General features: G+C 31.9%; 1 protein-coding gene across 1 annotated transcript; it reads right to left on the reverse strand.

The window, feature by feature from the left end:
• Window positions 1-19,150: 19,150 nt before the first annotated feature.
• On the reverse strand, window positions 19,151-20,831 carry LOC127263859 (protein YIP4a-like). The gene is made up of 3 exons (XM_051293129.1): window positions 20,269-20,831; window positions 19,810-19,884; window positions 19,151-19,688 (listed from the first exon to the last, which is right to left on the reverse strand). The coding sequence occupies exons 1-3, from the start codon at window positions 20,755-20,757 to the stop codon at window positions 19,422-19,424; spliced, it is 831 nt and encodes a 276-aa protein (XP_051149086.1). The 5' UTR covers window positions 20,758-20,831; the 3' UTR covers window positions 19,151-19,421.
• Window positions 20,832-26,266: the final 5,435 nt, after the last annotated feature.

Here is a 26,266-nt window from a genome sequence, read left to right on the forward strand (position 1 = left end):
AAAACTTTACATCTTTTATAAAATTAGTTTATGTTAATTTTAAATAATTAATATTCAAATATTAATACAAAAATATATATATATATATATAAACCTTAGATGTGGATATTGATTTAAATTAATTATATTAATTATTTCAATAATTTTGTTAAATATCTATATCTATATACTCCATCTTTTTCATAACAATTGACATATTTTTTTTATTTTATTTTTTGTTTTATAATTAGAGTCGTCAAAATGGGTTGAGCCCGTCGGGTTGGCCCGCCCCGCCTTACTTTTAAGGAGGGTTGGGTTGTAATATTTTAAGCCAGTTAAAATACGGGTCTAAATGAGCCAACTCGCATGGGCTGCGGGTTGAGGGTGAATTAGCCTGCAGTAGGGCGGGTTAACCCGCGGGTTAAATAAATATAATAATTAATATTCATCCGCCTACCTAAATTTATTTTTTCAATTCTTACAGTCATATTAAAAATTATAATAAAACTAATTAAATATTAATATCAGAATATATTTTAATTTTATATAAATTACAAATATATCATCATAAATATAATTAATTTATAAATAATGTACAAAGAGTAAAAAATATCAAAATCATCTTGTACATTTTATTTAATAAATAACATATGATTCTTTTTAATCTACTACTGAAAAAAAAAAAATATTTAAGTCAAGACGAATAAAATAAAATTTATCTTATCATTAGCTTAAATAAATTATCAATATTATCTACATGTTGTTTTTCTTCTATAATTCCGTTATCCATGTCAGTGTTATATTGTTTCGTTTTTTCATCATTTGTTTTGTTCGTCTTCCATTTTATTATTTTATAATTTTACAAATTCATAAAATTAATTATGATTTATTTTTAAAATCGAGTATTTCTTATTATTAATTTTTTTTTAAATACACCTACTAATAATATTTAGAATTGAGAATTTTTATATTATGTTATTTATTTTAAAATATTTATTATTTAAATTCTACAATAAAATTACTTTTAACTATTTTAAATATTAATTACGAAAATATTTAAAATATTAATATTCTTTTAATATTTTTAAAAAGTCCGTGGGCTAGCCCACTTAGCTCGCCACCCGCCGATGGATTGGGTTGGGTTGATGAAATTTTGATCCGCTCCGTCGCGGGTTGGCCCGCAAACAACTCGCTTATTTGCGGGTTATGATAGGTTGTGGACTAATCCGCCACACTAACCCGTTTTGACAGGTCTACTTATAATTCCTTCTGTTTTGGATAAAACTTACTAAATTTAAATATATTTAACAAATATAAATCAATATAATTAACTATATAATATATAACATCATAAATCATGTAAGACTCAATCAAAACTCTTTGATTTCTATATCTCTCCTAAAAATAAATAAATATTTTTATTTACATTTAAAACTTCACATTTTTTATAAATTTAGTTTATGTTAATTTTAAATAATTAAAAGTATTTTTTATTTACTTGTATTATAGAAAATTTTATTCTCTGTGAAATAATATTCATATTGCATATATTTTTTATTGTCCCGTAATTTCTAAAATATTTAAATACATATTCTAATTTTTTAATTATATATATTAAATTTATTTTAAAACTATCAATATTATTAATTAAATATTAAATAATAAAATAATATCATAATTCATTATTATTAACTAATTAAATATTATTTCTTTTAATATGGTGTCACTAATTAAAGAGGTTAATTATCAAGGGACGAAAAGAATATAATATTTCCTCAATGTGTAAGAGATAATTCGTTTTCCTTCAAATTAATATGCTAACTTGATCAAATCAGTACGATACAAAGCAGAACTCTAACAACTCCTTTAATTTTGATTAGAGTGGACAAATGCAATAGTCAACTTAAGGGTGTGTTTGTTTGGAGGATTGGATTTAATTTTTACTATTCATCTCATTTTTTCCTCAAAAACATTAAATCAAACAACTGTTTTTCATTTTTTATATTATACTAAAAATCAATTTTACATTCAAAACATCACATCAACACCTATTTATATCACATCATATAACTATTTAAATTCAAAATTTTTACTATTCAAATCCCAACTCAAAATCCAAACTCCCAAACAAACACACCCTTAAGAGGCAACTATTGTTGTTCTTTTCCTTTCATTCCGACCATCGGCCCCTTCCGCAGACCTGTTGTCTTCCGCCGCAACCTTGTTGTCCCTTCTCTTCTTCCACAAAAACATGCAAAGGGGTTCATAGTTCTTTGCTTAACTATTACAAATGGTATAATCTTTTTACATATGAAAAAGCTTAATAGTAGTTTATTAGATTGTGCATCCACCTGAGAAAAATGGCTGGATCCACCACTGTACATAGCCAACTAGTAACCTGCTTCAAAATTATTGCATTTTTTTGGTAATTTTTTACTTGTTTAGTAAGTACACAATTTAGATTCTGACTTTATTGGCAGTTACACAATTTGAAAATTAGAATTAGTTGTTATTTTATTGTAGTTAACAGACATTTATTTGGGAATGTAGTTATGTATGATTATGTATATTGTAGAATTATTTTTCTATTGTGCATTTGGGAATGATGTAAAATAAAAGACATTGTGCAATATATCCACTCCCATCCCGCGACCACAACAATTCGTTTGGATACGCCAATCTTTGAAGGCCAATTTTCAACAAGACCATTGTGAGTACTCTTAGGATTTTAAAAACAAATGGATTTTTTTTTGTTTTTTTGGGATACAAACAACATATTTATTTATTTATTTACTTTTAAAATATTTTCTAAAAATTTCATATTTATTTATATTGTATTCAATTGATTTTAATTTAAACTTTTGTTATTCTCGATTTCAAATAAATAATTTTTTCTTGTCAATTTGTTTGTCTCCGGCCATTATTTACTATTTATTTTTAAATTATATTAAATTAAATATCTATTTTTATTTAAAATAATAAATTAATTTTTATTAGTAAAATATTTTTAAATAAATCAATTTTATTAGATATTATAAAATAAATTTTGTGTTTATTTGATTGGTGTTTGAAATTAATTTGAAATAGTATTGATTCGACATTTAAAAAAAATAAAATTATATTTTTGATAAAATATTTTATGAGAAAAAAGTTATATATTTTTGTTGGGAATGTGTATGAATAATATATTTATTTTGAAGTATTTTTCTTGTTACTTTGTAATATAGTAAATTTTATTTAGATTTTATTTCAAATTAAAGTTACAGTTATTCAGTTTTTTTTTATGGTTTTAAATTAATATATAGTCCCGTCGTCCCACTTTAACTGTTCGGTTTTTTGTAGATATAGGAATCTAGACAATGGTATAATTTATAAATAATTAAAAAGTATATTAGTAAAAATAATTATTATATAATATAACTAATTAGATATTACTATTTAATTAAAATTAAGAAAATTATAGATTATGAAATTTAAAATACAATTAAAATATATAATTATTTTTTAAAAAAAAATAAAAGAGCAAATTATGTAGGATGGATGAGAAAAAAAAAAAAAGACAAATTATATGGGACATATGAAGTATTATTTACCATCAAGTTTCATAGTATTAAAATTAAATTTAAATCAATCTTCCTAAAAGATGATCTAGAGGTGCAGGGGTAGATTTGCCGCGGTGTGAGTATAGGTTCAAACCAATTGTGTCATCCACAGACCCAGTATTTATTATGAAATTTATTAATAAGATTTTTGTTTTCTTGTTGCGTGTTTCAGTCTGATCCGTCAAGACCCGAACCATGAACTGATCCGATTAGTTCTGATTTATTGGATAATCGGTTATTTGTAATCGATTATTTTATAAGTGAAAATGCGACGGGACGGTGTACCAAATTAATATTAATTTGGAAGAAATAAATAAATATTATTTATTTATTGTGTATGAGTTTGGTTAATATTTTGGCTATTTTGTCTGTCTTAATCCCGGGTATATGACCTAAGTCGCAATATTAAACCCGGGTATATGGCCTAAGTAGCAATATTATTTGGATAAAATATTATCCGTTGGATAGATTTATTATAATCTCAAACGGAAGGTTTGAAATTAGAATAAATTACAATCGTTTCAAACGGAAGGTTTGAAATTAGAATAAATTACAATCGTCACAAACGGAAGGTTTGTAATTAGAATCAATTACGACTGCTTCAAACGGAAGGTTTGAATTTATAATTAATTACATCGATAATTAAGGTCGTAATTATGATCATAATTAATCCCCTGCCATTTTGGCCGAGTGGAGACGCCTATATAAAAGGCCTCCCCTTTCATTCTAATAACCAACAACAAATAATCCTCTCATCATTCTCTCCTCTCTTCTAGCTTTTCGGCAACCTCCCCAGCTCAGTTCCTCTCTCGTTTTTGTTCGCCGGAGCTCCACCGATTAGAGGTGTCACTCTCTTTGGAGACGGAAATCGTTTTATCTTTGGGTTAGAACGCCATCCACCGGAGGCACTACCGAGGTGTATCTAATTTTCGGAAAGAGGATCCATCCTCGACTCGGTTTCACGTTTATTCTCGCAATACCCATATATTCCAACAATCGAAAATTAGATACTACTTTTGTGAGAATGTCAACCCCTTCCGAAGTCGTCGCCGGAGCCACCGCCGGAACCGCCGCAGGAAAAGTCACTGGAGCCGCAACCGAAGATGTCACCGGAGGAGTCGCCGGAATCTCCGCCGGAGATATCGCCGGAGCCGTCGCCGGAGGATTCGCCAAAGCCGCTGCCGGAGGAATCGCCAAAGGAGTCTCCGGAACCGCAAACAAGGTAGTCGCTCCTTCACTTGGGCCAGTTCCCTTTATGAGCAGCCCTTTGTTTTCTGGATTTCTCCCTGTGGGATATGGGGGATTTCTTGGGTTTGTGGCCGCACCCTCTGCTTCATTCGCGGCCCAAATTGTTGGTCCTGGGCTTGGCCCATGGATGATGCCCCATGTACAAGTTCCACAACCATTCACGAGAGTGGACTTTAAGAGATGGCATGAGAAGATGCTCTTCTACCTGACTGCGATTGGGTTTGCCATGTTCGTGTTGCACGATGGCCCAATCACCCCAGAGCCCAGTGCGGATCAGCATACGCATACTAATTATGCATCGTGGGCCCACAGAGACTACATGACACGAAATACTATATTAAGTAGTCTCTCTAACTCTCTTTATAATGTATATTGCAAAATAAAGAGTGCGAAAGGGTTATGGGATGCCCTTGAGAAAAAATATAAGTCCGAGAATGTCGGGTCTAAATGTTTGTTGTGGCCCAGTTTATGGACTATAAGATAGTAGATGGCAAGCCTGTTGTTGAACAAGTAGAAGAATTTCAACATATTGTTCACTCTGTTATCGACGAGGAGATGTCACTGCCAGAAAAGTTCATCACGAGTGTGATGATCGAGAAATTGCCACCGAGTTGAAGCAACTTCAAGCACGGGCTGAAGCATGAGCTAAAGCAAGTGGGGCTTGAAGATCTGATTGTCCGAATCCGGATAGAGGAAGACAACATAAAGCATCACAAGGCTAAAAGTGGAGATATCGCTAAAGCCAACTTGGTCGGAGATCCCGCCAAAAAACGTGCACGCCCAACTCAAACGGACAAGGGCAAAGCCAAAAGTCCAAGTTTACAGGTAACTGTTTTAACTGTGGAAAAACAACACACCAGGTTAAGGACTGCAAGGCACCGAAAAAGAAGAAGCCGAGTTCCCAATTGGTCGAGACGAGCCACCGGACTGATCGTGATCTCAATAGTGACGACCTTGTCGTTGTTGTGTACGAAAAAAATAATGTGGAAAGTCCGAGAGCTTGGGATATTGACACCGGAGCAACCTACCATGTTTGCTCCGACAAAACAAACTTCTCGACCTACAAGGAGACCGAATGGAAGAAGCTGCACATGGGAAATCATGCAACTTTTGAGGTCCAAGACGTAGGGAACGTGGTGCTGAAGATGACCTTTGGCAAAGAACTAACCCTGAAAGATGTCCTGCATGTGCCAAACATTCGGAAAAATCTCATCTCAGGATCGCTACTAGTTAGGCATGGTTTTAAAATTGTCTTTGTAGCAGATAAATTTATATTATCGAAAAATGAGATGTTCCTAACTAGGGGTTATCTTACAAATGGGTTGTTCAAATTGAATGTAATGGCCGTACGTCGAGCACTACCTACTGATAAGAAAAATGTTGCTTCTTCTTCGTACTTGATTGAGTGTTCTGATTTATGGCATTGCAGACTAGGTCATGTAAACCTAAATGCTCTAAAAAGATTAGTAAATATGAATTTACTAAATATAAAAGAAGTGAACACTCAAAACAAATGTGAAGTTTGCGTGGAGGCCAAAATGGCAAAATTACATTTCCCGTCTGTCGAAAGGAAGGCTAAGTCATTAGAGTTAATTCACACCGATATATGTGTGATGACATAATTTGTGTGCGTGTTTACACAATTCTCAGGGAATTTATATTTGAAAATCAGTGAGTGGAAGTTTATAGAAAACGATCAGATATAGTAATTTTTGTGGTTGTAGACCCTGAGTAGTCATCACAATTATTTATACTCTTTTTACTGGTGAGTTTCCAGGTCGAACACAAGGATCTTAAGTCATGAATTTCAATGGTGAAAATCTTGAAAAAGCGACGAAAATACAGGAAGGGATCCGCTTGCAACGGATCCAAAAGTTAGACTATAAAAAACGGTAAGTAAAGCGATAAAGATGGAGTGAGCGAAAGTGAGCGAAGTGAAGGCGGAAGATGAAGTGCCAGCGGTAATCAGATGATCGGGACATGAGCGGAAGCGGGGACCAGATGAACGGGACATGGATGAATGGCAGTTACCGAGTGAACGGGACATGAGCGAGCGGCACATTATATGTATACATATGTATATATATAGATGAGCGACCGAGAGTGAAGGAGAGATGTTGTGTCTGAACTGTGCGTTACTAAATGGATAGATTTCCCTGGAGGCAATGAGCGAGCGATGCAGTTGTGTTATCGGAAATATATGTATTTTACGGAAGCGGTGAGAAGGAAGTAGTGTAATTATATAAACTGAATATAAAGAATTCAAAACACTGGAATTTTTTACCTTAAGGGATTTACAACAAGACTTCAATGACACCCAGATTCAAGATATTATACGAAAGAAACCCTACTGTCACTAGGAATCTCTGTGACCTAATAGACCACCAACTATGTCCCATTAATTTTCCCAAAATATGCCTCATTAGTGGCTTTACCCTTCTGTTATCTCTTTTTAATCAAAATTGAATTCAGAACAGCAGTTAAGCAGGTCGACAAGGCTCCCGCGTACTTAACTACATTGAACTACCTTGAGACCGCTTTTGGCGCATAACAAGGCTCAAATAATCAATTCTTCTTTAGCTCTAAACCAGTGAAATGAAATTCTCTAAATTCAAACTTTATATAAGTGTGTAAAAAATGGTGGAAGAATTTAGGATGAAGAACTAAATGATATTTTATTATCCATTACGAAAGCATGAAAAGACTAACGCTACAAAGTTGTAAACGAAAGCAGTAATCTAATCTAAGAAAGCTGTAAAGACTTGGGCCAAGGGATAAGGAAAACTCCTACTCCCTTGGCCATTCCTGTGGAGAACTCCCTTACAGGGTTGGAGCTCTCAAAAATAGGAAGACGATTTTGCTGAGAAGTACTTGCTAAGAGTGTTTTAATCGAAGTATCGATCTTTTTACATAAAGGTATTTGGCTCTATTTATAGCAGGTGAAACGGGACAGTTGCAATCAGTTGTTGGGCAGTTCCAACCGCTAGGCAGTTAGGCGGTTACTGGTAGTTATTCTGTTGAGGCAGTTGCTGGCCATAACTCCCAGGGCGCTTGCTTTGATTGCACTGAACTGTAATGGCGCAAATCTTCCTCGCTTGCCGAAGGGCTGGAGGGCATCAGCGCAGCTAGGCTCGCTTGTGCTGGCTGGAAATGGAATGGCTGTACCGCTGCAGTTGGAACACTTAGTTGGAATCTGGTGATAATCTGCAGCGGTGGGTGTCTAGGCTGTCGCTTGCAAGCGGGAGAGGCTGTCGTTTGCGGGTGGTGAAGGCTGCCGCTTGCCTCTCATGCCTTAGTATTTTCAGGATGTATTCTGGGCACTTGCGAGCGGAGGTGGCTGTCGCTTGTGGCGTCTGCCTTAGCTTTTCTGGCACCAGACTACCGCTTAAAAAGGTAAAAATCGTTAATAATCTCAACAACGAATTCTGGATCATGCCAAGCGATATATATCAATAATGTATGCCATTGATGATTCATTGTGATGGTTTTTATACAGAAATTCGAGTAATACACAATTTTGTCAAGCTAAGAATATGCTCCTATTTGGAGTTATCAATGTGATTTAAAATTTGTGCAAACTAGAGGTGGAAAGAAATATTTCATCACCTTTTATCGATGACTGCACAAAGTATTGCTATCTTTACCTATTAAGGGAAAAAAGTGAAGCAATCGAGGCCTTCAAGAACTTCAAAATTGAGTCAGAAAATCAATCTGACTGTAAAATCAAGACAGCTCGAAGTGATAGTGGTGGCGAATATGTGGCTCCGTTCGAAGAATTATGCAACGAAAGTGGCATAATTCATCAGACAATGGCTTCATATTCACCTCAATCGAACGGCGTTGCAGAACACAAAAATCGAACACTTAAGGAAATGATGAATGCCTTGTTGATAAGTTCAGGACTTTCCCAAAACCTATGGGGGGAGGCGGTACTGACTGCAAAGAACAAGAAACCCACATACAAAAACTTCAAAGTGTAGGGGTGCCTAGCAAAAGTTGAATTTCCGCCTCCAAAGCAAGTCGCTATCGGCCCAAAAATGGTAGACTGCATATTTATCAGATACGCACTAAACAGTAGTGCTTATCGTTTCATAGTTCACAAATCGGAAATCCCTGGGATGGCCGAGAGAACTACGATAGAATCAAGGAATGCCACATTCTTTGAAAATATCTACTATTGTAAGAAACATATGCAGTCAAACCCAAAATATGTAGATGAAGAACTACGGGGCGTAAAAACACAGATGACCAATAGCCCTGATCAAGAGACTTCAGAGCTTAGGCGTAGCAAAATGACAAGGGTTGAGAAAACCTTTGGTCCGGATTTTGTTACGTATATGTTAGACAATGATCCAGCAACGATCAAGGAACCACTATCTAGTCTTGATGCTCCTTCTGGTAGGAAGCAATAGATAGTGAAACATACTCAATAATGCAAAATAACACTTGGGTGTTATCTGACCTACCCGAAGGTTGCAAACCACTAGGGTGTTCATGGGTTTTTGAAAAAGAAACTTAAGGCTGATGGGTCTATTAACAAATACAAAGCCCGTCTCGTAGTAAAAGGCTACAGACAAACTCGAAGGGTACTGCGATGCCAATTGGATATCCGATGCAAAAGACTCACTGTCTACAAGTGGATATGTATTTACAATTGGAGAATGAGCTGTTTCGTGGAAATCCACAACACAAACGTGCATTGGACGGTCCACAATGGAATCGGAGTTCATCGCCTTGGACAAAGCTGGCGAAGAAGCCGAATGGCTGAGGAACTTCACGGATGATATTCCATACTGGACTAAACAAGTACCCCCAGTAATGATTCACTGCGATAGCCAAGCTGCAATAGCAAGGGCTAAGAATGGAATTTACAACGGTAAATCCCGACATATCCGACGTAGACATAACACTGTAAGACATTTGATCACCAGTGGGGTTTTGACTATTGAATATGTAAAATCAATAGAAAACCTAGTGGATCCGCTAACCAAAAGGTTGCAGAGAGATCAAATGTACAAACTGGTAAAGGGAATGAGTTTGAAATCCACAAGATAGAGACAAATACAGTGGTAACCCATCCATATCACTTGAAAATCCCAAGCCTTGGTTCAATATTAAAACTAAACTATAAGAGTCCAACATGAACACTCAATACAATTCCCTGAAAAGCAATGAGTGTTATGATGTGCAAAAGTGGTAAGGTTGAGTTAATGACTCTTAATGATCCTAAAGGTGTGAGTTAGATACCTTGATATAGGATTACCTATATAAGTGTGAAGTGAGGGCTGCTTCAAATGAAACACTTATGAATCCAAAGATGAGATCCATGGCTGAAATGGATCAAAACGTGAGAACAAAGTTGAGACTGAGATAGCGACACGTCAATATTATTGACTAAGTGCACGCAGAGGTGGAACAGTTCAATGCATCACGTCAACTGGGCCACCACTACACTCTGTAATGTTGACTATGGAATGTTCAAAACCAAAAACTACCTATCCTGATATGTCAACGTCTCACAGGGATTGAGCTGGGTTTCTGTCATTTATGGGCATTTCCACTCATGTGGGGATTGTTGGATAATCGGTTATTTGCAATCGATTATTTATTTATTTTGTATAGGGTTTGGTTAATATTTTGGCTATTTTGCCTGTCTCGAGACAAGCCAAATTGTGCAACCCCAAATTAAACCCGGGTATATGGCCTAAGTCGCAATATTATTTGGATAAAATATTATCCGTTGGATAGATTTACTATAATCTCAAACGGAAGGTTTGAAATTAGAATAAATTACAATCATTTCAAATGGAAGGTTTGAAATTAGAATAAATTACGATCGTCACAAACGGAAGGTTTGTAATTAGAATCAATTACAATCGTCACAAACGGAAGGTTTGAATTTATAATTAATTACATCGATAATTAAGGTCGTAATTATGATCGTAATTAATCCCCTGCCATTTTGGCCGAGTGGAGATGCTTATATACAGGGCCTCCCCCTTCATTATAATAACCAACAACAAATCCTCTCGTCCTTCTCTAATCTCTTCTAACTTTCCGGTAGTCTCCCCAGCTCAGTTTCTCTCTCGTTTTTGTTCGCCAGAGCTCCAACGATTAGAGGTGCCACTCTCTTTGGAGACAGAAACCGTTTTATCTTTGGGTTAGAACGCCATCCATCGAAGGCACTACCGAGGCATATCTAATTTTCGGAAACAGGATCCATCCTCTACTCGGTTTCACATTTATTCTCGCAATACCCATATATTCCAACATGATTTTTAATCCAAAATTCTATCAAGTCTGATTTAGACCTATTCCTTATCTTCTGCTCCATGGAAATCTCGATAAGCCTTTTTCTCCAGAATTTGGAAACTCCTGCAAATCGGCAACGACAAGTTTAGATTATTCTCTCTTCTTATGGTTCAAGCCAATCCCATATCTATATATATATATGTATGTGTGTGTGTATTCCTTTGGTGAAAGAGAATGTGTAGGGGAGAGAGTAAGAGGGAACGGGAGATGCCCTGTGTCAAGCAAAACTCAGTTTTGTGAGTCCTATGTTGTTTGTTCATTGCCTCTCCTGACTTAGCTTTGTGCTCTTAGAGTGATTCCGATCTTAGCTTGTTCATTTCTCTCGTTTCTATTCCTACAGATTCTTGTTCAGGTTTCTTAGAGTACCAACGATTAATACCTTTGTGAAGTCGGCAATATAGATAGACTTGGAGTTTGGTAAAAGGAGTGGCTATGATATAAACCGACTACTCTGTTCGATCAAAAGTCTTGTTTTATATTTCTGATTCTTTACTTTAATTTCTTGACTCTAGTTTTTTTTTTTTTATCTTGTAATTCGCTAACTGTTTTTGTCGAGAACTATTATTTTTCAGATTGTCCAGTGTTCCAAATTGATCGAAAAATCAATAGTGGTATCAGAGCCTAGTTGAAAGATTGAACACGGACTTACTCTGTAACTCTATGGGTGAATCATAAATTAGTAAAATTGCCCTAGATCGGTAATGGATGGCTTACCCTGGAACTTCTATATGTTAGATAACTATAGGACATTCTTGATTGTTTTTTATGTGATCAATTGTGTGACTTATCTGTGTGATTAAATCTGTCTGACACATCTATCACGTAACCGGCTGCTCTAAGAGCAAGTAAGTAACTTACCACTAATAGTTTGTGAATTCTGTAAAACTTTGACAATATATCAGCCACATTTAATATTTCACCTTTTGACGAAAAAAATGATTTTTTTTAATTCGACAACAAAAAATGAAAAGTATGTTGGTTACTCAAAAGATAACCAAAGTAATTGATGGCGATTTTAGTCCTCTAATGACTTGAGATAGAAAGTGTGAATTAGATGAACATGCATATTCTCTGATTATCTTGAACTTGTCTAATTCTGTGATTTGAAAAGTAGGGAAACACATTTCTTCAAAAGACCGGTGGGATCAATTAGAAGAACTCTATTTGGAAAAAATCTCTACCAAATAAAATTTTTTTATTTGAAATTTTTTTCTAATTTAAACTTGATTTGAATAAAAATGTTGATGAGAATTTGGATCTTTAAATATATAAAGAAAAAAAGAGATAGAATATTGATGAATACACCTCAATAATTCTCTTAAATACAATTCCTGAATCTTTTTCAGATGTTAAGTTTGCTATCAAGTATGACAGAGACAATATAAATCTTGAATCTGTCATGAATGAATTAAAAAACAAAGAACTTGACCTTTCAAATAAAAGTAATAAGCATGCTACTGATAACGTTGTTATTTCTAGGGGTAGGTCACAAGTCAAAAAAAGCACAGAAAATCAAACCAATAAGGGTAAGGGCAATGTAGATCTAGATCTAAGTTTAGGCCTAAAAACATAAAGCATTAGAATTGTGGGGTATCTAATCATTAATCTAAGTAATGTCCACATCCTAAGAGCTTTAGAAACCAATATAATGAACATGCAAATATGACTATATGAAATGAATGTGTAGGAGATGTCTTCATGGTTAAAAGAAATTGTGTTGTTGTTAATGCCTGTGATTTCTAACGAGTGGTTACTTCACTCTGCGTGTATTTTTCATATGTCTCATTTGAGAAATTTATTTCCAAACTATAGGTCTATGTCGCATGCTAGTATTATAATGACCAATGAAAGTCTTAAAGTGAATTAATAGGAAAATAGGAAAATGATCTTCTGAAAGTCTTAAAGGGATCATTTGTTGCGTTTAAGACTATTAGACAAAATAATTTGTATGTTGCTTATGTTGAACCCAATTGCATGCCAAGTGTGGATTATGTTATTAATGATAAAACTAAATTGTGGCATAGAAGATTAGGTCATCTAAGTGATAAAGGTCTTGAAACTTTAAAGAAAAATGATTTTCTTGAAAATGATAAGATTACTAGTAAACCTTTTGGTGACTCATGTGTCTATGGTAAGCAACATAGGATAAAATTTAATTTGTTTCATGTCCTTAAAGTACCTAAATGTAAAGATGTGTTTGAATATTTGCATGCTGATGTGTGGTGTTTAACTCATGTTTCGACTCAAAGAAGGAACTGTTTCTGTCAATAATTGATGAAATGAAAAGTTTGGATTTTCAATTAGAATAAAAATGAGATGTTTTTTAAAAATTTTAAGCATGAAAAAAAATAATAGAAAACCAAACATGTAATTAGATTAAATTTTTTAGAATATATAATAGTTTTGAGTTTTGTAATAAGTGGTTTGATTCATTAAGAGCTAAATCGGGCATAATTAGACATAAGATAGTTCATTATACTTCCCAACAACATGAGATGAAGAAAAAAATGTATCGAACTCTTATCGAAAGGGTGACGAGCATGTTAGCCTACTCAGGCTTTTCAAAGAATTTTTAAGGAGAAACCGTGATAATCGTTGCATACTTAATTAATAGGTCTCGTGTTGTGCCACTTAGGGTCTGTTTGGTTTGAGAGTTTAGGAGGGGAATGAAAGGAATGGGGGGATTCTAAAAAATTTTATGTTTGATTCAATTTTTTTCAGAGAAGAGGGGAGAAGAAGATAGACAATTTCTTCTATTTTTTTTCCCTCTCCAATTTTGATAGATTTGAAGGAGAGAGATTTTATTAAGACTTTCGTTAAATGTTTTTTTAGAAATTCATAACATCTTCAAAAATTTAATATTTATTTATTTTATTTTTAATCATATCAAATAAATATTAACATATATATTGTACATATATTTTAATTAGATTTTTCATCAAGTTTAATTATATAATTTTTTAATAAATTATATAAATTAGTATATAATTATATCTATAATAATAATATTTTAATAGGGGTAAACTGTGTTTTTAGTTTAGTAATTGAACCCCCTTATCATTTTAGTATCGTAAGTAGAGCATGTTGCAAACTAGTCCAATAAGTGGAAAATTTTCGTTGTTTTAGTCCTCCGGCGCCGGAGACGCCCGCGTGGCTCACCGGAAACCATGTGTCCGCCAAGTGTCCCGCTAGGTCAGCGACACCTGGCGGATACGTGAATTTTTTTTTTTTCATTTTTTTAATTTTTTCAATTGGACCAAATAAAAAAATTAAAAAAAGCAAATAAAATTAAAAATAAATTTTTTAAAAAATTATAAAAAAATGAAAAATAAATAAAATACGTGTCCGCCAGGTGTCGCCGACCTGGTGGACACGTGGCCTCCGGCGAGCCACACGGGTGTCTCCGGCGCCGAAGGACTAAAACAACGAAAATTCTTCAGTGATGTGACTAGCTTGCGACAGGCTCCACTTACGAGACTAAAATGATAAGGGGGTCCATTTACGGGACAAAAAAAAAATAGTTTACTATTTTTAAAATAATTTAGTTTTAAATGAATATCAAATCAAACACATATTTTTCATTTTTTATATTATATTAAAAATCAATTTTACATTCTAAACATCACATCAACACTTATTTATATCACATCATATAACTATTCAAATTCAAAATTTTTATTATTCAAGTCCCAACTCAAAATATCCAAACCCCCAGACAAACACACCCTACAATTGACTTAATTAACTAAATATATTTAAATTAATATAAATTATTATAATTAATATTTATAATTATCTTAGTTTATATAAATTTTATTATATCTATTATTATTTATATGTGATATTATTATTTATATGTATTTTGATTTCAATAAATACTTACATTTATAATCTAAAACGAATTACATTAACTTAATTTAGATATATTTTGAAATATTTTTTAATATACTTAGTTTATATAATTTTTGTTATATTGTTATTATTTATACATGAGAATATTGTCTATCTGTATTGATAAATTTAATAAATATATAATGTATATAGTGTTTGGTTACCCCAATACTTAATGACGTAATCTTTTTATTATATTGGACAAATAAATTTATATCACATTTTATGAATAAACCAATCAAATTGTATTAAATACTTTTATTTTAATTAATTTATATAATCTAAGGGTAAAATAGTAAAATTATTATATTTTCATTCCCTTTTCTACCTAATCAAATACAAAAATACTATTTTCTCTCACCTCTATTCCATTCTATATGAACCAAATACGTTATTATAATTTTAATATTTTCTCCCCTCTCTTCACCTTGTACATTAAAATTCCTCCTCTCCGTTGAACCAAACAAACCCTTAAGGGTAAGTGTCCTGAACCTAGAGTTGTCAACTCTAGTGTCCTGAACCTAGAGTTGTCCTGAACCCTTAAGGGTATGTGTGGTCGGGTAAGAAAATTTATATTTTCAATTTGAAAGTCTTTGATTGTGCTGCAAATGCTGTATATAGATGTGGTACACTTGAACCTAGAGTTGTGAAATATATTTTTTTAAAATATCTTTTAGGAGTTAAAGATTTAGATTGTGGTTAAAAAATGAAACAGGTTTCAAAGTATTTGTTAGTGGAGACGTCACCTTTAATGAAAATGAAATATCTTGCTTGAATATGACAAATATTGAAACTAACTCTACTTCTAATAAATTGCCGAATTAATTGGAATTTTTGAAAATTTGCATGACGTATCTAATTCTCATTATAAGTCGCTTGTTTCTGAATATAAAAATATCTTACAAAATGCTAAAAATTTAGAATCAGAATATGAGATTAGAAAAACTACCAACCGACTAGAGATCGGACTAAAATAACCACTAACCCACCTATTAGATTTGATGAATATGATTTGACTTTGTATGCCTTTAGTGTGTTCGAATCATTAGATGAAAATGAATCTAAATCCTATGAGAAAGCTGTTAAATCTAAACATATTAAAAATTGGCTAAATGAAATGTATGATAAAATGAATTCCTTGTATGTTAACAATACGTAGATTCTTGTTTCTAATTGCTCTATTGTTGACTATAAATGAATTTTAAAAGTCAAAAAATAAAAATGATAATGTTAGTTTTAAAGTTAGGTTGGTAGCAAAATGTTTCACTAAAAATGAAGGGATTGATGACACTGAGATTTTCTCACATGTAGTTAAATGTACTAGTGTTAGGATTATACTTGCCTTAGTTGCTCACTTTAATTGAGAATTGAAACAAATGGATGTTAGAATAGTTTTCCTACATGATGATCTAATTGAAAAAATTAAATGAAACAACCCGATGATTTTATAGATAAAAGTAAGTCTAATCATTTGTATCTATTAAAGAAATCTTTGTATGGTTTGCAATAATCACCTAGACAGTGGAATATTAAATTTGAGGAGTGCATGAGATCATAGAAATTCACAAGAAGCAATTTTGATCATTGCTTGTATTTTATGAGATCAAATGATGTTTATGTTTTCTTACTTATCTATACGGATGGCATGTGATTGATTAATCTTAGTGAATACTATAAAGCATATTAATGATTGTTTGAGCAAAACATTTGACATAAAATACTTGGATGATACAAATAACATTCTTGGTATGAACATTATTATAGATGAGACTACTTCTACATTTTTGTTGAATCAGTCGGCATACATTGAGAAAGTTGTGAAAAAATTCTGAATGTATAATGCAAAGTCTACTAATATGCCTTTGGCTTTCCCTTTTGTGCTAAGTAAAGAACAATGTTCTAAATCTGAGTTTGATATGAATTACATGAAATAGGTGCTATATTCGAATTCTATAAGCTCTGTGATGTATTTGATGATTTGCATTAGACCTGATATTGAATATTCTTTGAGTTGTTAAAGTCATTTCATGTTTAGTCCTAGAACTAAATATTGGAAAACAGTCAAATGGTTACTTAGATATCTATGTGGTACTAGTAACTTCGGGTTAAAATTTGAAAAATGTATTGAAGAAGTAACATTGAGAGGTTATGTGGATTTGTATCGTTGAGAGGTTATGTGGATTCTAACTATGCAAACGATAAAGACAATAGAAAATTTACATCTTATGTGTTTACTTTGTGTGGCTCATGTATAAGCTGAAAATCTTAACTCAAATATATTGTTGTTCTATCTACTATTAATTTGAATATGTTGTTATAACTGAGGCTTTAAATGAAGCATTGTGAGTAAAAGGTTTGCTTTTTGAAATTAAAACACTGCGTAACAATATGATAGTCTATTCCGATAGTCAATCTAGAATCCAGTTATGCAAAAACTTTATTTTTCATGATAGAACCAAATATATAGATGTTATGTTTCATTTTATACGTGAAATAGTTGTAAAAGGGTTAGTTAAACTTGAAAAGATATCTTCTCAATTTAATCATGCTGATATGGAAACCAAATGCTTGTTTGTTTCTAAGTTTCAATCATGTTTGAATGTATTAAACTTTGATACGTTTGATTAAGAATTTGTTTAATCTTCCACGACAACATGTATTATTGTTATATGTTTAATATGTGTTTTACTGCATTAATTATGTGTTAAAGATTGCAGAATATGTTCCCACTCCCGATTGCCCTAATCATGATGGTGGACTAGAAATAAGGTGTAGATTATGGGTATGTTTCAGTTCGACTTGCCAAGACTTGAACCCGACCTAAGCTGTGAACTGACCCGAACCATGAACCGATCCGATTAGTTCTAATTTTGAATCCCAAATTCTATCAAGTCCGATTCAGACCTATTCCTTCTCTCATACTCCATGGAAATCTCGATAAGCCTCCCTCCAGAATTTTGAAATCCCTGCAAATCCACAACGACAAGCTTAGATTATTCCCTCTTATTGTGGTTCAAGCCATCCTCATATCTATATATATATGTGTGTGTATTCCTTTTGGTGAAAGAGATCGTGTAGGCAAGAGAGTAAGAAGGAAAAAGAGACACCTTGTGTGAAGCAAAACTCGGTCTCGTGAGTCCTGTGTTGCCTATTCATCGCCTCTTCTGACTTAGCTTTAATTTGTGCTCTTGAAGTGATTCTGATTTTATCTTGTTCCTTCCTCTCATTTCTGTTCCTACGAATTCTTGTTCGGGTTTCTGGGGGTACCAATGATTAATACCTTTGTGGAGTTGGCAACATAGGCACACTTGGAGTTTGGTAAAGAAAGTGCTTGTGATCTGAATCGGCTACTCAGTTCGATCAAAATTCTTGTTTTATCTTTCTAATTCTTTATTTTAATTTCTTGACTCTTGTTTTTTCTTATTCTTGTAATCCACTAATAGTTTGTATCGAGAACTATTGTTTTGCAGATTGTCCGGTGCTCCGAATCGGTCCAAAAATCAACATTTCTAAATGTATTTAACAAGATAATTATTTTATATTATTAAACTTTTGAAATTTAAAATAGCTTAATACACATGGTTCGCCTAGTGTTTGTCGGGCCTAAGGTTCGACCAGTGGTTTACCGCACGTCAAACAAAAAAAATATATGAAAATTATTAACTAACTAGGTTATGTTTGCTTTCTATTTTAAATAAAAATCAACACTATTTAATTCTGTCAATATAATTCTCAGTATAAATTAATTATTCTATTTCACAAAATATCTAATAAAATACTATTTAAACTAAAATTCAAATCAAATCAAAATCCGAAAATCATATATCTTTCTTTGATATATATATATATATATTGCTTTGATTTTAATTTTTTTATTATGAGTAGATTTAAAATAATGTTCTATAAAAAAATTATAGTAAAGATTATGTATTAAAGTAACGTGGCGGTCACTGTGCACACCGCATCATGTATTAATATAATATAAATATAACACATAAACTAACAACAAATGTTATAGTTTCATATAACATACAACAATTCATTTTAACATACCACATATTGTTATACACACACTTGTAATTATGAATAAACATTGTATGTTTTCATTACCGACAACATATGTTGTGTACAATAAAATTGTATGTTTGTATATATTACGAGGAAAAATCAACACCGTAACTGTTCCCATAAAGTAAAGAAAACAATAGAATGCCATTTATTTGTTTAAAAGTCGATATAAAGGGAATAACATCACGTCATGGACTTGTCTTTCAAAAGCTCAACTCAAAATTGTAGGCATGTCTGTATGTGTAGTGAATGTGTACGTGCGTATATCAATGAAAAAAAAAATGATATATTGTGAAAGTAGTTAGGATGGGGAAGAAAGAATCAGTGGATAGCGATGATGAGGAATCCGACGGATACATACATGAGCAAGACGGGGTAGAGGGCGAGGGCCTTTCTGTTGGGGGTGACGGCGGTGCTCATGAAGGGATAGGCAGCCCAGGAGCTCCAGGCCATGGCCACTCCCACCACCACCACTTTGCTTATCACGTGGAACTTCACCATCACCATGCACACCAGCGCGCCCATGTCCAGAGGGAATAGGCAGTACCCCAGCAGGCTCAGGCTCTGGAAGAAGATGATCTGCCCCCCCTGAAAGTCAAATCCAACAACATAACATAACATAGCTATACTAATACATATGACTGCTCCTTAACAAAGATAGGCTGGGTGCACTTGTAAATGTGTAAATGAAGAACAACCAATTCTTTACCAATAACAAAACATTCAGAGTCAGAATTACGGCTCCGGCTGCAAGCAGCGCAAACGCAACAGCGAATACTTCAGACTGAAAAATAGTTCAAAGCAGGAGATGGCAATTCATTAATTAGCCATAAACTTAAAGAAAGTTCTTCAACAAGAAAAATGCAGGGGAAGCATACATATATATATATATATATATATATACACATAATGGATTGATCCCAATTCAAAATGCAGAGGAAGCTTATGATGATGGATTGATTCTGATTCAAATTCAAATTCTAAATCGACCTCCAGAAACTTTGCAAAATTATCTCGAATTTACCAACGGATATTATTATATAGTAATAGAATCATAGTTGCAGAATTTAGAGGAATTGCGATCAAATCAGAATGGATCGTACAAAATTATTTCAATGAAACGCATAATAATCGGAGTAACGGAGACGAAGGTAGAATGAATACCTACCTTCTCAATGGAGGCCGACCATGAGAGAATAAGGCCGAGGAAAACGATGAAGAAGAATGGGCCCCAAAGATCCCAATCTCGCAATGCCTTCCCCGGATCTTCCCTGTACGGATTGGGGAAAACAACCAACTGCAGATTATTGACGATTCTGGACAAATCGCGGTGAATCGTATCCCAAACAGGCTCCGTAAGAGTGTCCGGCGGAGAGCCTAGCGCGGTCGCCGCGATGCTGTGGCTGCCGCCGCCAAGGGCAGGCTTGGAAGGGGTAATGGAGGGGGTGGGGAAGGGTTTCGGAATGGATTGCGAGGGGACGTTGGATGTATTGATCGGAGGAGGAGGCGGTGGCGGATTGACGGGAATGGAGGCGCGGGGTGGGGAAGGGGGGCGGGCGGCGGGGACGGCGGAGGAATAGGAATTGATGAGATTCTCAATCTCGTCGATGTCCGATTGGGAGGTGGGATGGAGAGGGACGGTGTCGCTGTTGGACATTGCGGCGGAGGAGACGGCGGCGCCGGGAAGGCAGTTAGTGGTTTGAACGCGGCCCGCGAGGGTGAGAAGTTGCTTTTTTTTTTTTTTTTATGATTCGGTGTACATTTCTCTTATTCATTTTATTTTTTAATTCTAGTATTAGTTTTTTTTTAGTTTTATGTAATTAGAGAATATATATATATATGTATAGTATTACTAATATTTTTAATATATACACACTTACGTACTCACACTTAAATGCTTTGTACACTTTCTCCTCGGCCTTTTGCACTGATCATTATTCTTGTAAATTTGTATTGGATCACCTACTCATGTTCATTTCTTCCATCTCCAAACGATCCACGCACCTCCTTCATCTTGCTACGCTTTGGCACCGCCTTCTCTCTCGTCGAGCTGCTCTACTACTCCGCGATTCTAAGTCATCCCACATTCTACCGGGGGATTGTCGTCGCTCCTCTTGCCGAGCCGTTGACTAAGCTTTGGTTGTTTTTTTTTTTTTTTATGATGGAGCTCTGCTGATTGAATTTATTGAGGTATGGTGAGTTTTGTTACACTTCGTGTGTGCATATGAAATGGTTTACATGGATATTTTGTTAGAGACCTTGTTGTAAAGATTTACTCAATCTCTTCGATATTTTCAATAATCCAATTTAAAAAATTCTATTCATTACATACCATCGGAATCATCGTTCATGTGCTGAGTATTGCAAGTGTTCTTAGTTGTATTGAATTCCAATGCGAACAAGCAAATGATATTAGGGTCGTAGAATAGTTGTGTACATTAGCATTTGAAGATATGATAATGATGATAAGAAATCCCTAATCCCTAAACCCTTAAAAAAAAAAAAAAAAAAAAAAAAAAAAAATTAATTGTAACATTATATTGGTTTGTTAAAGAAGTTATTATATCATTATAATAACTATATCAGCATGGATACGGTTTGTTACTTCACCTCTCAACCATAAAAAGATATGATAACATTAGTAACAATAATTGAGCATTAATAATTGTTTTAATCACTTTATTTTTATAGTAAGTTAATCAAGTATATTACTATATTTATAAATGATTATTATATTATTATTCACATACTTTGGTCAACTTGTCTTTTTGGTATCAGAGCTACATGAAAAATATGATTTTTGGTTTAATAGTTTATTTCATCTTCCCGTCTATGCTATTAAAATGACTACTAATAAAAAGAATATTTTTTTCATTTCTCTAATATCAAAAATACTAATGTAATTCAAAGTAAAAAAATCTATGTTCCCATTAATTATTCAAATTGGACAATTTTTCAACAAAATATAAAAATTATTTATTCTATGTTCATTTGATTTTAAAATTGTTTTTTCTATAAAAATTAGTGAATAAACACATTTTATTTAAGAAGAATATCAAACAATCTCTTTACAGTTTTTTTTACAAAAATATATTAATAAAAAGTTATTGATATATCATTTTCGATTAATTTTTGTTATAAAACTCATAGTTTATTTAAGAGTAGATACTCCAATTTATTTAGCCTTAAGATATAAAAGATTAAAAATATATAAAACTGCATTGTTAACTATGATTCAAACAAATATTTATAATGGTCAATATATTTTTATTGTTCATCAAAATTTTCAATTGATTTAGATATCATTTAATACTAATTTCATTAGTATTAGATATTCATTTAAAAGGTAATGAATTTAAAAAATTAAGTAAATTTTTTGCAATAATACAGTAGTATAATTTATTTTATATTAATGACTTCTCAATTAAATCCCAAATTTAGTTTAAATCCTATTAATAAAGAAGAAACAATATTATTACAAATAAAAGCTGAACAATCTTCCGTATTTGTTCCTAAAAGAATAAAATGAAATGAAATTACAATATTAGATGAATTCAAATCTCAGACCCTCAAATTCCCTAGAAATTTAGAAAGAAAAAAATAAAAAAAATTATAGAAGAATCAAATAAGTCAATACTACGTAGATTTAATTAATTTAGAGAAGTACATTCAACAAGTTATTCAGTATTTATAACTTCATTTAGAGTATAAAAACCATCTAGGTATTCACTTTCAGAAGGTACATTACAAAAAAAAAAATCTAATTAGCTACAATATTTTTAACTATTAAATATTTTTGTAGTTAAAATGTATCATTTAATAACAAAATTAATTTCATTGCTGAAAAATAAATAATGTACTACAAAATTAATTTCGTCGCTAAAATTTTTTTGCTAGAAAATTCAATTTTCATCGCAAAAGAGTTTTAGCTTCAAAATTAAATTAAGCATATTTTGTTGCTAAAATTATTTTGTGATGAATTTTATTTTTAAAGCAAAAGAGCTTTAGCGAAGAAATCATATATTTGTTGCTATATCACTTTTTTAACTTTTATTGTAAAAAATATATCTTTCATTACAAAAGTCATATTTGTCGTCAAATATCTTTAGGAATGCGGTATAGGCGATGCAAAAACTTTTTGCTATGAATTAATTATCTTTTGCTACGAAATTTTTTATAATTAAATTTCAAATTTTTATAGTGTACAAGATCCAATTCAATTAGAAAATTCAGTAAAATGTAATTATAAAACCCCTATTACATAACCAATAAATTCATCTTCTACTTCACCAACTTTTTCTCAAATGAAAAATGAAATAAATATAATTATAAGTTCTAAATTTATACTTCAATTAGAAGATTTAGAAGAAGAATTAAATAGTTTAGAAAATTAATAAAAAAATAATAATTTTCAAAACTTTATTCATTTTGTAAAAAATAAATAAATAATAAATAGATAAAGAAATGAATACTAAGTATTAACAAGGGATCTCAGGGTAAAACCCGGCCGAACCTAATACCCTACAAATCAGGTTCGACGAAAATATCACATTAGGCGAACCATGTGTGGTAGGTGACCCGAGGCGTCGGAGGTTTGAACCCATGACCGTATCACAAGTCCAACCCCTACACCACCAGGTCATTCCTTACGGGACTCCTTTCTTTCTTGCTTTGTAGGAAGGGAATGAAGATTCAGTTGGAGAACCATGGGCCTAAGACTTCACCTTTGAGGAGCCCAGGTTGGTGCGGTCCACTTTTGTGGTATATAGTCTAAAAAAAGTGGGAAATATGTTTGTTCACCTTTCTCAGATTGTACGAGGATTTTAGCTCCTAAATCCTTAACACATTTTCAAGAAAAAAATAAACATTTAATTACAAATATGTTCGTATATATCAAATGTTGTTGGATAGGTATTTCACTGTAATAGTTTCCTTCTAATTATGTCCTATCTTTTTTTAATTACCATTACTAATTGCATGCCATCAATTAGTTGAGATTGATTTATTGTTTCAGTTATTTTTACTTTTTTTTTTAGGCATATAATATTCAGATTAAATTATGTCATTTCACAATCTATCAAGTTGGAAAATTACTTCTATTTTACATTATATATAATGACATCAAATCCTCTATTCTCATCTCTCATATTCACCCAATAAAAGGTTGCCACATGTAATTGAGAGAAAAAAAGTTATCTACTATTTTATTTACTTCTTAATTTTTCTAAAATAAAATAAAAATTATATTCTACCTCAATTTTTATTATATTATTTTCTTGTAAAAATTATTATTTTCTCAAGATATCACACTTACTATGTAGATTCAATATTTACATAATATTTTAAAAAAAGTTTATTTGAATTTGGTATTGATTTTTATTTTGGATATAATATTTTATGTTTAAATAATAATAATTTTTTTAAAAGTAACGTAAAAAAATAAATTAAATTAAAATTTCATATTATTTTTTATTTTATTTTTGAAGAAAATATTTTAATAAATAAAGCAAATATCTAAATCATAAATTTTAATATTTTTTCATAAAATTTCATACAAAAAATATCATTATAAAATTGTGTTTAAACAACATCTGAACATTATATTTTTAAAATATAGTACTCCCTCCGTCCTATTACAAATTATTTATTTTTTCATTTTAGTCCGTCCTTTAACAAAGTATTCATTTTCTTTTTTAGTAACTATACTATATATCTAACATTACAAATACTTTTACAACTTACAATATATTACACATATGTCATTCATTACCTTTATATCACACATACTAATAAAGTTATTTTAGTCATTTCTACTTTATTCCTACTACATCCCAATATAATACTAATATTTCTAAAACTACGTGTAAAAAGCAAATGAATATCTAGTTATGGGATTGAGGGAGTAATATATCTTTTTATGGTAAAATTGAAATATAATAAAAATTAAGATAGAAAAATTATAAATAAGATTTTATTAAAGATATTCTTTTTGAAAAAATAAATATAAATGATAGAATTATAGTTAAAAAGAAAACATAAGTTTTATTAACGTTCTCTATCATTCATGTTGCTTATTTCATTGGAGTGAAAAGAGGGAATAGAGGATTTCATGCCGGCTTCAACATAATGATGGATGCATTTAAATAGGTTGATATTTTGCATAGAAACTTCTATATTAATTATTTTATAGTTTCTACAATTCTCATTTTTCCACAACAAATATGTACCTTCATTGTATTATATCCCAGCACGTTGCGGGTGCTAGTATATATATATATTGAATGCTATGATATAGTTTGATTTTTTGTCGGTAAAAATATTTTTAAATGTGTTTTTATTTTTTTTAAAAAAATGTAAATATAATATTATATTGGAAAATCGGCACAAAAATAACATGTGTTTTCATAAAATTACGTCAAATTCTCTATATTTCTAAATTACACCTAACAAACATTCGTCACACGCTGCAAAATTTAAATAAAATAATCTTCTTTCCATAATAAAAATAACGAGTATAGCTGAAGTAAGATCGTTCCATCAGAAAATTAAAAAGATTTTATTTTTTGTTGTTTAATGCTCCCTCCGTCCACATAAAATGTCCATATTTTATATTTCGGTCCGTCCCACATAATTTTTCCTTTTCTTTTTTGGACATATAATTATACACTTTAATTACATTTTAAAATTCACAATTTATATATTTTTTAATCTTAATTAAACTACTTAGTTATCTTAATCTAAAATTATTTTTAGTATACAATATTTATTTTCACTAATACACTTCTTAATTACCTACTAATTATACTTTATCTAAATTCTCGTGTCTACAGTAACATAGACAATTTACATGAGACGGAGAAAGTATATAGATATAATAAAAAGGGGATTTTGGAAGTTTAAAATAAAAATAACAAACTAAAAATCTATGAAAAATTCTACGGATCAACTTTAATAAAAATAAACTTTTAGCCTATGAATGAAATTGACAACTTGGATAATGGATTTAATCATCGATAAATATTTAATTTCATTAGTTTATAAATAAATTAGTTATAGTTACCAACACGCACCTAATAACCAACTTTTCTTTAATTTCTCGACAATCAACGTACGCCTGTTAACTGCTTCCCTAATTAGACTAGAACCCTAGTGACGCCACAAACAAT

The sequence above is a fragment of the Andrographis paniculata genome, unplaced genomic scaffold, assembly GCF_009805555.1.
Source record: "Andrographis paniculata isolate CXL003 unplaced genomic scaffold, ASM980555v1 Contig69END, whole genome shotgun sequence".
NCBI lineage: Eukaryota > Viridiplantae > Streptophyta > Magnoliopsida > Lamiales > Acanthaceae > Andrographis > Andrographis paniculata.

Bases quoted from the DNA above. Each gene is read 5' to 3' on its own strand.
- LOC127263859 (XM_051293129.1), bottom strand. From the start codon at position 20,757: ATGTCCAACAGCGACACCGTCCCTCTCCATCCCACCTCCCAATCGGAC. The intron at 19,885-20,268 runs GTAGGTATTCAT...ACTATTTTTCAG, and splicing joins GGTCGGCCTCCATTGAGAAG to TCTGAAGTATTCGCTGTTGC. The intron at 19,689-19,809 runs GTAAAGAATTGG...TTTGACTTTCAG, and splicing joins CTCTGAATGTTTTGTTATTG to GGGGGGCAGATCATCTTCTT.